At 58.7% G+C, this 14,473-nt stretch overlaps 1 protein-coding gene across 1 annotated transcript in view; it reads left to right on the top strand.

Annotated features, from left to right (window-relative positions):
- RXRA (retinoid X receptor alpha) overlaps positions 1–7,969 on the top strand; it is a 98,087-nt gene extending 90,118 nt beyond the window's left edge. Inside the window, exons 8-10 of the mRNA XM_074331328.2 lie at positions 1,515–1,606; positions 2,101–2,206; positions 4,061–7,969. Coding sequence (XP_074187429.1) covers positions 1,515–1,606; positions 2,101–2,206; positions 4,061–4,208 — 346 coding nt within the window. The 3' untranslated portion in view covers positions 4,209–7,969. The remainder of the gene's footprint in view (positions 1–1,514; positions 1,607–2,100; positions 2,207–4,060) is intronic.
- The last annotated feature ends 6,504 nt before the right edge of the window (positions 7,970–14,473 follow it).

Here is a 14,473-nt window from a genome sequence, read left to right as displayed (position 1 = left end):
GGGATGGTTCAGATAGAACGAAGGAGCAGGCCCCTGAGCTCCCTGGTATGTACCAAGTGCAAAAAGCCTTTGTGGCCGCGGACCGCAGGCAGGCTGGCTTAAACAGGGCATGTCTGTGCTGCAGGACTTCTCAGGGCCTTTACCAAGCTGATGTACCATGGTGCCACCAATGGGAGCGGCAGGTGCAGCATTTATTACCCACAGATGCAGCCTTTAGATCAGGGGTGTCCAAACTTTTTTCAGCGGTTTTCACCAAGGGCCATATGCGGTAAAATACACAAATAGCTGGGCCACTCACTCGAGGTGAAGTACGTATTGCCTCACCTGGTTTATTTAAGTAAACTAAATATAGTTTTGGAATTTGCTGCGGGCCAATAAAAAATGGATCCCCCGCGGGCCGCAGTGTGGACACCCCTGCTTTAGAGCGTGTGTCCTTCTGGGATCTGCTTTAGCGTTGCAGCCCCAGCCACGCCCCCAGCTGACAGCTCTGTGGTCCAGCAGCTAGAGAGGTGACAGTGCTGGAGGCACCGGGTTCTATCCCCAGGTCCCAGAACAGCTGTGGAGAGGCCCAGTTTTTCCTTGCCCTTCACATGAACGGTTCTCTGCCCCACCTCTCTACAGTCCGCCCTCTGCCCACCAGCAGATGGCCCAGAGGCCGAGCGACATCTGAGCCCGTCCCCTCCTACCCCGTCCTCTCGGCCACATGAATCTTTTCCCAGGCTGCAAGTACGTCCCTCCCCAGCCTGCAGAACCTCGGGGGCTCCCCTTGGCCCACAGGGAGAAGCCTGGGCTCCTCAGGGGGACTGTCCAGGCCTCACCTGGGCCGCCTTCCTTTGCTAACCTGGGGCCCGACCTCCCCATCACTTGCCACTTTGTCAAATTTTGGGCTGGTGGGTGGGCAAATGGGTTTGGGGAGCCCAGGCCACATGGGTTGCTGTAAGTAGTCCAGGGGGTCCAGGACGCTGCCACCCGCAGGGGGCTCCAGGGAGGGCTGTCTGCTCTGATGAGGACGGATGGGTTGCTTTCCCTCTTGGAAATAAATGGCTGGTGACGAGAAGTAGAACATAGCCCCCTCTGGTGGCAGGGCAGGACCTGGGAAGGCCACGTCCTGGGGAACAGCTCTCCCGTGGACTGAGGGGAGTGGTGGGGACTCGACCCGAGGGCTGTGCCTCAGGCGGGCCCCTGGGTCAGCTGCTGAGTGTCCAGTGGCAGTGGACTTGGCCCCGATGTCCAGGCCCCTGCCTCACTGTGGCTTGGCTGTCACGAGGTCCCTCCGTAGTCTGCAGGGTCCCAGAATAAAATCCCACATACAGACCCTCTCCAGGCAGAGGAGAGAGCCCACCCTGGTGTGTGGCAGATGTTGGGCCTGTCTTGGCAGCCCCCGTTTGGCCTTGCCCTTCTCAGGGGCCGTCCAGTGTCACGCTGGGCTCCCTGAGACCTGTGGGTATTTCTGGGGGCCCTGGCGAGGGGTGCGGTTTGCTGCGGGCCTTGTGACTCGCCTGCTTCCTCTGCAGGGTGCTGACGGAGCTGGTGTCCAAGATGAGGGACATGCACATGGACAAAACAGAGCTGGGCTGCCTGCGCGCCATCGTCCTCTTCAACCCCGGTACGGCCTGCGCCCTGGTCTGCACAGGGCCCGTCCTCCCGCCCGCGCAGGGCGCACGGCCGCCTGGACGTGCCTCCTGTTCACGGTGGGGAATGGCTGTGCCACCTTCTCATGGCCCTTGTGTGGGTCTCAGAGTGGGCCTCTGCACACCTCGGGGCTCCGTGAGCCACGCTTCACCTTGGTGGTCTGGTGCCTCTGCCGGGCTTTTGGGCTCTGCTGTCCAAAGCACAGCACCACTTTGCACCGGACTCCCCATGAGCTTCCAGTGCCAAGGGTCTGGAGCCTGGACAATCCAGGCGGTGTTAGTGAGGGGCAGACCTGCCCTGGGTACCGTGGGACCAGCCTGTCCCCATCTTGGGTGCTGCATAGGAGGGGACCTTCTCGGAGCTGCCGGCCTCGGCCTAGCCAGGGGCTGTGGGGAGCTAGCCTGAGAGCCCAGGTCCCCAGGCAGCTTGCTGGGTGAGGGGCTCTGACCAGCTGCCCCTTCTTCACAGACTCCAAGGGGCTCTCGAACCCAGCGGAGGTGGAGGCGCTGCGGGAGAAGGTGTACGCATCCCTGGAGGCTTACTGCAAACACAAGTATCCTGAGCAGCCAGGAAGGTGAGTCCTGGCCCTCAGGACCTCGCGTCCAGGCCCCTGCCCCGGGCAGACTGCCACTAGCCCTTTAGATACTTTTGTGTGAAAGTATGTAAGGTGACGCCCCTCCTGGAGCAGCTGGCATGTCCTGAGTGACGATGGGGTGCTCTTGGGGACCCAGGGCGCACACACTCTCACGCACTTTCTTTAGCCCCACCAAAAACGTGGCCCAGTGCCATCACACAGTAGGTGCTTTGTAGATGATACAAGGAAGGCTGTGCTTTTCTCCACCCCAAAGGGAACCACTAGAGGCAGGGCCTTGTGCGCTCAGCCCTGGCAGGACAGATGCCAGCACGTAGTAGGTGCTTTGTGAAAAGTCTGCAGAGTAGACAGATGGCCGTGGTCCCAGTGTCCAGCTTGCATCTCCTGCCTGCCCGACTGGGCCCCAGAAGGGCTGGGATCATTTCATCCCTGGGTCCACAGTGCTGGGAGCACAGTAGGTGTCCAGCACAAAGGGAGTTGTCAGTGGCTTCATGGTTTTCCAAGGCTGTCGTCCTGATTCTGCCCCCTCCCACCAGAAGGGCATCTCCTGGGTGGAGGGGGGGTGGCAAGGAGAGCAGGAGCCCCTCTCCCTGCCCACCGGCTGGCGCACACATGGTTAACTGTGTCCGATCGCTGCTCAGCCTTCATCTGGTTTGGTTTAAAGTGAAACTTCCCGGATGGAGGACAGAGGACGGGACAGAGAAGCAGGCTTGCTTGTTTTTCCTGGCTCCCCGCCTCAGCCATTCGCTAGCTCAGCAGAAAACAGCTCGCTCTCTGGCTCCACTCCAGGCTCGAGGCTGCGTTTTTGCCTAGAAAATCCGGGTTGTGCGGCAGACAACCACAGGGCTTTTGCCCCTGAAATACAGACATTGTTAATAATTAATGAGGCCCCACAGCCCTGCAGCCCCCCCCCCCCCGAGGGTCCCTGTGGAGAGACCCGGGCAGCATGTGGTAGAGGGGGGCCTGGGGCAGATGCGGACATTTCTGGAGGGACATCTGGCCGAGTCCCCACATGGCACGTTTCTCCTCCAAGAGCCCCCCAATCATTTTCCCCTCTCCTCCTCCTCCGAAGAAACTCCCCAAAGGGTGGGCAGGGCCTGAAGGGGCGTCCTGTGCTCAGGCCCAGCTCCAGTAGATCTATTTCTGGGGAAGGGGTGCAGCTGGCACAGGGCGTGGGGGTGCCGATGCTTTGAGAAGGGGCTTGCTCCTCTGCAGCTGTCTCTCCTGCATAAAATCCTGCTGTGGTTCCCTTTTGCCCTTGGAGAAAGCCCATCTATTTTAACACATTGTTTGTGGGAAACGAGTAAACTCATCATATCGCCTCTAGTTGGAACCGGCAAAAATTTTGCAAAGTAAATAAATAGAGACCTCTTTTTAAACTAAAACACTGAAAGTTTCATAGAAAAATATCAAATAGATCGAAAGATATGAATATTTTATGGAAAGTCTAATTTTGGCGAGAAAATGTCAAAAAAGCCCCGTGTTACGACGCGATTTGGCGGGAAAATGCCCGCTTACAATTAATAACTTTCCCACAAAGCCCTATTCAGCCTGCCCCAGCCTGGCGGCTGTCTGCCCACTGGCCCTTCATCCCAGGTTTTCACCCTGTGGATCTTCTTTTGGGGTCTTCGTGCCCACCCGGTGCTCACCTGCCTTTGGGCACTGCCCTGCTCTGTTTCTGCTGCCTGAGGGGCCCTCTTTTTCCCTCCAAGGCTCAGCTGGGCAGGTGTCATGCAGGTTTGGGGAGATCGGACGTGGGAATCGGTCGCATTCCCAGGAGGTAGCCAGGCGCCGGGGAGAAGGGTGGGGCGGCCCACTCATGCCAGCTCCCCGCAGGTTCGCGAAGCTGCTGCTGCGTCTCCCAGCTCTGCGATCCATCGGCCTCAAGTGCCTGGAGCACCTCTTCTTCTTCAAGCTCATTGGGGACACGCCCATCGACACCTTCCTCATGGAGATGCTGGAAGCGCCGCACCAAATGACTTAGGCGCAGCCTGGCCGCCCCGCCTGGCCGCCAGCTGCGCTCCTCAGCCAGCCCCGCCCTGCCCCTTCTCTGCCTGGCCTGTTTGGACTTCGGGGCTCAGCCTGTCACTGCTAAGCCTAAGAGATATGTTGCCACCCTCGTTATTTTCATGCTACTTGTTTTTGGACCCTGCCGGGCAGTGGCTTTCCCAGGGCAGCAGCCGGAGCGGCAAGGACTGGTGTGACCCCAGCCAGGCCCATCAGGCTCTCCTAGGGGAGCTCAGGGCGGCTCACGGGGTCTCAGGCCCCGTTCCTGGAGCTAAGGCAGGCAGGAAGGGCGGCTTTGTGTGGGTCACTGTTGTCGCTGGTTTTCCAATCTCCCATGCGGAGCTCCTGTTTGGAGTGACCCCCTTTGCCTCTTGTCAGTGCCAGTGCCCGGCCAGCCCGGCTCCACCCATGGTCAGGAGGAGGGGACCAGTGGGGGGGCGGGTGTTTTGTTGTGAAAGAACCCACCTACTCCCTAGGAAGACGAGAGCGGCCCGGGGGTGGCTGGCTTCCCTTCCCTCACAGAGAAGGGTGAACAGCCCCTTTTTCCAAAGACGACTTGCGATTTTGCCCCCGAGCCAGTCAGAACAGGAGCTGACCTCTGTGCAAGGATTTGGGGCCGCCTCAAGGCTGCAGGGGCTGGAGTTACCCACCTACCCACCCAGCTCGGTTTTCTCTTTGCATCATCTTCCTTTCAGCTTCGCCCCCATGGGGTCTCGTCCAACCCCGGGTGACTAGACTGCAGTGCCCTGGCCTTTCCTCAGCCCCAGACCCTCTTTGTCTGGGAGGAGGGCTGGGGCTAGCCCCTGCTTCCCAGCGGGCTCACCTCCTGGTCTCGGCCTTCCCGGAAGTGCTGGCCGTGCCAGGTGGGCTCTGCTGACCTCTCCTGGGTAGAGGTGGCCCCCGGGGAGATCTGTAGGGATGGGAGGGGAGGAGGGCTGCTTTCCCAGAGGGTCTCATTCTGCCGGGCACATTTGGAGGGAGGCAGGAGGCGTCGAGAGCCGGAGGGACTTGTGGGCACGTAAGGCCGGTGGGGAGGGGCAGGTGGGGCTACAGCCTGGATCGCCATAGAAAGACCCCCGTCACTGGCTGTCTGTTCTCTGCAGAAGACTTGGGATGAGAAGCCATTGAGTGGCAGCCTCTTGGGGCCTGGAGCTGGCACCCCTTGGGAATAGCCAGCCAGGCTGTGGTCTGGGTGATGGAGCTCCGCCTAACACCTGCTCTGGTTGGGGGCGCCCCATTCAGCCTAGCACCCGCTTTTGTAGCATTTTGACCCAACCCAGCGGGTATGGGGTGTCTCAGGATGGACTGGCCTCTTTGCATTGTAAGCCCTCCCTTTGGTCTGAATACTTTCCATTTTCACGCCTCACACCCCAGGAACCCACCAGCATTTATCAGTAATGGGGGCCTGAATAGGGATGACGGGGTGATGCGGGATGTGGGGAGGGGTCCTGTCTGCTCAGCCCGAGGGCATGCTGGACAGGGTGTGTGTGTGTGGAGGGGGGCACTGCCTTCCCCAAAGTCTGTTTCCCCAGATGGTGCAGGGGTACCCTGGGCAGGGGTTTCCTCAGACGCCCCTGGGGTGGGCAGGGAGAGGCAGGCCTATAGGCCTCAGAGGGAAGACTGCGTCTGTTCTCTGCCTCCCAGAGTCCCCAGCCTGAGCTGGGCGTGCGGCCCCTGAGTGGAGGCTAGAAGCCTGCACACATACCCCCTTTGGCCGTCCGCCCCTGCCACAGGGACACTTGTGCGCTGTCTGCGGCGTGCCAGGGCCTGCCCAGCTGTCCCTCCGCCCAGACGCTCCCCGAAAGTTTCTGCAGCCTTTGGGGTCATGGTTGTGACAGGCAGTGATGTAGGCACTCTCAAGATACACCTTTCGGGGTCCTCCCAGTAGTGGGAATGTTAAACTGCCCGTACCCCAAACCCCTGGTGCCTTCTCCAGCCACACCCCCCCCATCGTCTAGCCCAGCCCCCTCCTGGGCCCCTTGGGAATGTGGGTGGCTCCAGTGGAGAAAACCCAGCTGGGGGCCTGTTGTTGGGGGGTTGGCTTCTTGGGAATGTCACCGTCACGGCCCTGGCTGGCAGGCTTTCAACACTGAGGCCTCCAGGCCACCACCTCCCGAAGCCAGGAGCCCCGGCCCCTCTGGCCTGCTCAGCCTGCCGCAGCCCCACCTGCACCGCAGCGTCTTAGCTCTGGGAGCCGCCCTTTCCCCTTCCATCAGTCTGCTGTCGTCATCATGCTTGCAGTGCTGTTTGTTTGGAAAAGTGATATGTGGGGAAATGGCACATTACTCAGTAGAAAGATAGAGTTTTTATTTAACCAGATCTTTAGTACTATTACCAGTCTGGTTCAGTTAAGGTGATTGTGTTGTAATTATTATTATTATTTTGGTGGGACAATCTTTAATTTTCTAAAGATAGCACTAACATCAGCTTGTTAGCCACCCGGGTTTTTCCCCGCCTCGGCCCGCCGGACACCTCCTGGGCCCCGGGTCTGCTGGTGCCTCCGGCAGTTTCCTCAGCAGTGTCACCTTCCCACTCTGACATCCACACGGGGCTCCCGTGGCTGAGGAGCGAAGATGACCACATGCTATGTTTGGAAAGTGTTGGCAAAGCCAGGCTCTGGCTTGCATCCCCACCCGTGGAAGCTGGCCGGCCTGCGACGTTCAGCGAGATGGCCCCGTGGCAGCCACTCGTCACCTGGAAGCATGCGGTCTCCAGGGACGACGACCCCTCACTGTGGGTTTTCCAAGTCTCGGCGTTCCCAGTGGATTCGGGCTGGCGGTCTGGAGGCCAGGCTGGGGCTCCCTTCTCTATGGGGCCCTCGGAGCGCCTGGCCGGAACATGCATCCTGTGGGTAGTCAGCTGATGTTGTCCCCATCATGGAATTCGGGCACACGGCGTGGTCCCGGCCACGCACGTGTGTGGGTGTGAAATGTACATGCTGAACGGAAACTGCACAGAGCTACACGCTGTGGACAGCACACGTGCAGCAGTTCCCAGTTTTGTGTTTATTTTTAATCAAGACTATTTTTTTCTGTTTTCCTATCAATTTGCTTCATGTAAGCAAGTACATAAGGACCCTTCCTTTGGTGAAATCCGGGTTCGAATGAATATCTCAAGACGAGGAGATGCATCTATTTTAAGATGCTTTGGAGCAAACAGCTTTCGCAGTTCCCAGTCCTTAGCCATGCCTTAGCCGGGACGCACAGCTAACGCTTCAGAGGGTGACAAATGCAGAGAGTAAAGATAAGAGAAAATGTCTAAAGCATCGGGAAAGGTAAAAAAAAAAAAAAATCTATTTTTGTACAAATGTAATTTTATCCCTCATGTATACTTGGATGATACAGCGAGAGTTGGGGCTGGTTCTGTTTCTGCTTCTAGAGGTTGAGGTGAAAGTGTTCTCAGTGACACGTGGGGACGTGGGACAGAGCAGAGAGCAGGGCCCTGGTGACACGGCACACAGGCTTTGTGACACTGCTGCACAGAAATGTTCCCCGTGGGCCTGAAACTTTCAAGGGTCTTCTCCCCCTTTCGAGTAATTTCGACAGCCTCGCTCTGTTCACCCGCTGCCAGCCGGCCCCTGCGACTGTGAAATCACTTCCCTCCGCGATTGTTCTCTACACCATGGGCCACAGGTGCCGGGGTTGACGGACAATGGTATTCAAATTGTGGGAAAGAAAAGGAAAACGTGAGCGGAGAAACAAAATATGAGCGTTTAAAAATACATCATCCTTCAGTTCTTGTCTGTTCTGGTGGTGTTTCCTGTTTGGGTCTGGAGCTCAGCCACACAAGGGTGCTTCTGGGAGCTTCTGGGGCCCCAGAGACAGCCTGCTGCCCTCAGCCTGACCTGGGCCGGGTCCACACAAGGTGCCTCAGCTGCCACCCGATTGGCTGTGGTGGCCAGTCTAGTGCAGGGGACTCCAGACAGGGCTGCCCTCAGCCGCTGCTCTGCCACACAGCTCTTCCAAGAGCCCCTCTCTGGGGCCTGGGGCTGGTCCAGTGGCCTCCTGAGAGGACCCGTCAGCATCTGTGGGCACTGGTAGAGCCCTCACGTGGCCACTAGCCCTGCCCTGCGTCCACAATGGCTGGAGCTGGCAGGAGGCTCACACAGCCCCAAGTGAAGGACGTCATCGAACTGCCCCGCTAATAACCGAGGGAATGACATCCATCTGCTCTGTCCTGTGCTAAGTGCCTTCGTCTCCACGCTGTCCAGGGGCTGGGCCCGAACCTTCCTGCACCTGTGTCCAGCGGGTACCCTGGAGCTGAGATCCAGGCCGAGGGTGAGGGCCACTCCCAGGCGGGAGGGGGTGAACCTTATAACAGCATCAAAGGTGAGGCTCCCCTGATGTCCCCCTCCCAAATATGCTCTCACACACACATACACTCAACATATGTGCATACAATCTCACATACACGGGCACACACATATATACCCTCACCCCCACACACAATCGCACACAAATACAACAGCCATACACGTCCACACTCAAATGCATGACACACCCACATGCATTACAACACCCACACGGCGTCCGGGGCACTGGTCAGCCCCAGGGTGCAGGGCTGGATGGTTCAGGGAGCAATAGGGGCAGAGGACCTTGGGAAGTACAAGGCGGGCCCGAGCGGCCTCCCGAGGCAGAGTCGGACACCCTCACCCACATTCGCCCCCATCCCAGGTGTGTTTGGGGGTGGCTGCACGCTGACCCTCTTAGCCGCTCTGGATGCCCAGCTATGGCTAAATGGCGGGTGCCAGCTGGACTCGGGAAGTATAGGAAACCTGCCTTTATTTGAGACCCGCAGCTGATTGCCGGGGCCTTAAGGGGTGCGCCCTTCCTGGTTCAGCACCGTGCCTCGCCCACCAGAACCCAGCCTGCACCTCCTGGACTGGGGTGGGCGCAGGAGCCACGGGGGCCACAGGAGCGTCTGTGCCATCGCCGGCCTCCCCCCGCAGTACAGCCCCTGCTGGCCTTGGGGAAACACGTATCAGCCGTGGGCATGGAGAATTGGGGGGCTTGCCTCCCGGTTGAGAGGCCTGGTCCTGCCTTCCACATTCCCAAACCCTCTGCTGAACGTACTGTGTTCCCCAGGGAATGAACGAGAGCCCAATGGGGAGACCTCAGGCGGATTCCTGGGCACAGAGGGTCCTCTGGGGGTGAGAGTTCTTTGCTGAGGGCAGGCTCTGACAGCTGCAGGGCAAGAAGTGGCGGCAAGGTCTCAGGAGGGCTGAAACAGGAGGGTTCTTGGAGGTCCCACCCTTGGCTCTGGGAGTGCAGACCCATATCTTCTAATGAGCCACTTGGAAGGGCCCTGGGTGAGTCCTGAGCTGTCGGAGGGATGGTTAGGGGTGGCCCCAGCAGAGCAGGGCAGTGACCAAGATGACCTGTGGGGGCAATTCCTACCGAAGACCAGGGTCCTCCAAACATTCTCCAGGGCACAGGCTCCAGGAAGCACATCTGGGGCGGTGTGCTTACCTGGGGGAGGGGGAGCAAAGGAGCCAGAGAGGTGTTGAGTGCAGCCGAGGCAGGGCTCTAACACCCTACTTCCTTGGTTAGGGGGCCCCTGGCAACCCCCCAAGGACCATGCTGCTGAGTTCCCACCAGTCGAGCAAACACTCCAGGCTGCCCCTGGGCCTTGCATGGCAACCTGGCCTTGGGCCTCCCTGCTGCCTCCAGTTGCCATGGCGACACCTGCCCAGGACGCTCCCCCTGGACCAGAGATACTGGGCTTGATAAGTTTATCACCAAGGAGATCAGGCGGTGACAGCGGAGCCAGCCAGCAGGGCTTGGGACACGTAACCTGAGAGGCGAGGGTGGGGCCGGGGGCTCTGGGCTGAGAAGTTGCTGGGCGCCTCTGTATACCAGCCTCTGTTCTGAGTGCGGGGAGCCCGGTGCCAGGAAAGGGCGGGCCCTGCTGTTGGGCTGGCAGAGTGATGGTAGGAAGGGTGGGTGTGCATGGGAAATGGGGGGCATCCTGGAGAGAGGCCCTGGGACCCGGCAGAGGACGCAAAGGACGACGCAAAGGACGGAAGAGCAGGTGCCATTGCTGGGCCCAAGGGTGGCAGCACCCAGAGGGATAGGACCCCAGTGGAGGTGGGTGAGGAGGTCGTGGGGACCTCAGGCAGGAAGGGATCAGGGAAAGGGGTCCCACGTGCGGATTTCAGTCCGCAGCCCCCTAATGCCCAAATGGTCCCATCTGTCCCCAAGCTTAGGGCCTCCCCAGCGGTGGTCAGGACTGATCCCGGCCAGGGCAGGGGAGAGGCCGCTTCCCTAGTGCCCTGCCTGCGTGGCAGGGTCCCAGCCATACCCCTGATGGCCCAGCATGGAGTTGGTGGGGAGCGGCCGTTCCCATCCCTTCTGTACCTGGGGAGCATCCGGCTGCTGACCTCTGGGACCCAGAGTGTCGGCGTGGACCGGCCATGTAATCTAGTGTTTCCACTTCCCCTCCTGCTACACAATCTACATAGGTGCTCAGAGAGAACCCCTCGGTGGCTGGCAGGGGCCACAGCCACCAGGTCAGCCTTCCCGCCACGTGCAGACCCCCTGGGAGGAGTCCTGAGTCTGGAGATGGGGCCCAGAGGCAGGACCAGCCCAGCCCCCAAGCCCGTTACGATGGTCTCCCCCCTCCCCCCTTCACCGTAGAAACCCCAGGCTATCGAGTCGCACTGGGTCCCTCAGAACAGAAGCTGCAGGGCCACGAGCCCCAGGTGTGAGGCGGCACTGCCCCCTGCTGGCCAGACTGAAGCAAAGCCCACCCTGATCCCTCCGGTCCTTTCCAGTCCCTTCCTGTCCCTTTACAGGTGGACAGTCCCTGCAGGGGGTCCCGACTCCCTGCACATTAGAATCGCCAGAGGTTTACGGGATCCTGACGTCCAGATTGCCCCCAGCCAATTAAATCAGGCCTGGGCTACAGCAGGCACCCGTGCTTTATGAAGGTGCCCGGAGTGGCTGTGCGGTCCTGCTGTGCACTCAGCCTGGGGCAGGAGGTGGGCGGGCCCTACCCTCTCTAGGTCCCAGTCTCCCCGTCCCCACAATCAGCACCGGAGTCCCATGTCCCAGGGCTGTTGTGACGAAGGTGTGCAAAGGCCGCGATTACCCAGAAAATGCTCTGAAGTCACCACTTCTGCTTTATTTGGGTGGAAAGAGGCCTATCAGAGGGATCGGGGCAAGGGGTGGGGGCAGGACCGTGGAGATTCGGCCGGGGGTCCACCTGAGCCTGGGTTCCAGACCTGGGACCCAGAGGGTGGCGTCAGGAAGCGGGACCAGGAAGGATGGGCACCATTGTGGAGGTGAAACTCCAAGGGCAGGTTAGAGCTGCATGTGAGGGTGTTTGGGAATTGTGTGGAGAGGGGACTTCATTCATTCATTCATTCGTTCATTCTTTCACTGGGAAAAATTTTTCAGGCCCAGGCCCTGCCCTGAGGGCCTGGCTACCCTACTAGAACAGGAAGGTGGGAGAGGAGGGCACGGCAGGGCAAATATCCACGAGCACCTAAATCCCCACCCCACACTCTTCCTCTCCCCCACTCTCTGCAGTGTGACCTGGGCACAGCTGTCCCTGACTCTGAGGTTCAGGCCTGTCTTGACCCCTGGTGGCCCTGGCCGAACCCACAGACCTGGCTGTGGAGCCCCTGAAGCATGGTGCCTGGCACACAGTGGGGCTGAGAAAATCTGCTTCTGCTTGTGGGACCACCATTGCCGAGGGCAGTTGGGAGCTTCCTGGCGAGTCCAGGCCAGAGCCCAGAGAGGCTGGAATGGCTGCATTTGGTGGTGCCCTCCCTCACTGCCTGGCCGCGGGGCGGGGACTGCCAGCAGGTCTCTGGGGCCTCCATTCTCCTGCCAGTCCACACCAGCAGCTGCCAATGCCTGGCCTGGGCCACACAGGAGGTCGGAAAGCCAGGGCCAGGGGCTAACCCCTGATGGGCAAAACGCTTACCTCTCCGGCCTCAGTTTCCCATCAAGGGACAGGTGAGAACTGTAGTGAGCATGAGCTGTGAAGGCTCAGAGTGGAGAGTAGTAACCTCACCAAAGGTGACCAGCCCATTGCTCAGGTGAGAGACTGAGGCTGGGAGAGGCGATGACTGCTCAGGGTCAGCTAGAGCAGCGGGACCCAGCTTCCGGGCAGCAGTCGGAAAAGAGCTGGACCCAGTGACTACCTCTGAGGGGCTCACAACCTTTGGGGGGTGAGGAGAAGGGCAAACACCTCACAGCAGCCTGAGGGGTGGGTGTGAGCCCGCGTGGCCGCCTGGTCAGAGCCCAAGCTGCTGAGAGGGACATGTGGGGCCCCAGGTGCCAGGTGGAGCAGCCCAGAGGAGACACCTGTGGTGGGGTAAGTGACAGGCAGGGGGCTCTTTAGACCCCCAAGGCCACTGAGAGCTTGGGAAGGGGCGAGGCTGCCTCACAGAGGGCTGGGTCTCCGGACACCTTGGAGAGCCATTCTGCAGTGTTTTGTTTTTGTTTGGTTTTATTTTTTAAATAAAGCTGGACATTGTCCTGCAACTGTGTTCCCAGGTGTTTATGGAACTGATGTAGAAACATGTGTCCACCCCCAACCTGCATGCAGGTATTTACAGCAGCTTTATTCATAATTGTCGAAACCAAGGTGCCTCGCACGCAGCCACGATGCCTTTCGGTGGCTGAATGGATAACAGACAGCAGTCCATCCGGACAGTGGGCTACTCTTGGAAATAAAAAGAAACGAGCCGTCAAGCCAAGAAAAGACCTGGATGAATCGTGAAGCCATATGCTTAAGTGAAAGCAGCCTAAGAAAGAAAAAAGGCTACACACTTCCATTGATAGGACGTTCTGGAAACGGCAGAATTGTAGAGATGGAGCAGACTAGTGGTTGCCTGGGGTCCCCGAGCGGGAAGGTACCGCAGGAGGGACACAGAGGACTTTTTAAGGGCAGTGAAACCTGTCTGCATGATACTCTCATGGCGGATACATGTCACTATGCACTTGTCAAAACCCACAGGACGTGACAGCACAAAAGTGCGCCTTACTGTCGGCAAATTGAAAAGATTCCTTAGGATGTTGGGAGAATCCTTGGATGGAGTGAGGACTGTGACCAAACAATCTGCCTATATCACAAATGCCTGAGACAACCTCACCGAAGGGGTGGAGGAAAGAGGTGCTGACCCAGTAGCTACAGGTTTGTAAAAATGAGGGTGAGACTGCACTCTAGCCTGTAAAGCTGTTTCCCTGGGACTGTGGGGTTCACAGCTGGGGTGCTGCCACCCAGATACCCTGGAACTGAACAATGAAGTATGGTGGCAGGCAGGCTCGTCACCGTTGGAGGGGAGTGACAAATCAGTGGATGGAAGCTAGGATGATCCGTGTGACGGGTCAGAGATGGAGGCATCAGTATGAACCCACGCTCAACTTCATACGGTGGCTGCCAATAGAAATGTCTGTCGGTATGTGTGTGCGGCAGCTTAGGGCATGTGCACAGTTTCCTGGCTGTCAGCTGAGAGGGTCTAGAAGCGATGATGCCCCAGGAGCAACGGGCACCCCAGCACGCAGACCATGGGCTCTAACGCCATCTCCAGTCAGAGGAGCAGGGCTCCTTGGGGAAACGGCTGATTCCAGAGTTGGGGCAGGAAAGGTGCACAGTGAGCCTGGAGCTCCTTGCAGTCCTAGAAAGTGAAAGTAAAGAACAACAGAAGCGTGACAATGGGGGACTTCAAAGGGACACAGGATGCAACCAACCCGAAGCTGGAACAATTGGAGCTGGAACAAAATAAATAGAGTCGTACTGGATTGTAACTCAAAGGACAACATAAATATTCGCGAGTCCACAGTCATATAAATAAATCACTGAACAGATAAACAAATGGTGGCGAAGAGACCAGTACCCCGCCCTGAGGAATTCCAAAGCTGTATGTAGATACTGCGCCCTCAGGAGGTGGAGCCTGAAGCTGCACTCCGCCCAGGCCCAGTGCACGGTGGCTTCCTTACGAACAGGACAGTATCGGAAGGGCCAGATAAGAGGAACTTCACAGGGAAGACAGGAACCTGCCAACACTGCTTAGCCAGCGATCAAGGTCAACACCAGCAGGGTTGAGTCACGGTTACAACACATGGCCTTGACATAACGTGCTGAGAAGGGCGTCCCCCAACCCACCCCCGTCAAACCATGAGAAACACACCAGACAAATCCCAACGGAGGGACATTCTACAAAACACCTGGCCAGGCCTCAGAATTGGCAAAAATACGGAATGTCTGAGAAACTGTCCCAGCCCAGAGGAG

This window comes from Rhinolophus sinicus, chromosome 16, assembly GCF_057876585.1.
Source record: "Rhinolophus sinicus isolate RSI-liver-muscle chromosome 16, RSI-T2T, whole genome shotgun sequence".
Taxonomy (NCBI): domain Eukaryota; kingdom Metazoa; phylum Chordata; class Mammalia; order Chiroptera; family Rhinolophidae; genus Rhinolophus; species Rhinolophus sinicus.
Note: the sequence above shows the minus strand (reverse complement) of the source record. Positions and strands in the feature narration are given on the sequence as shown.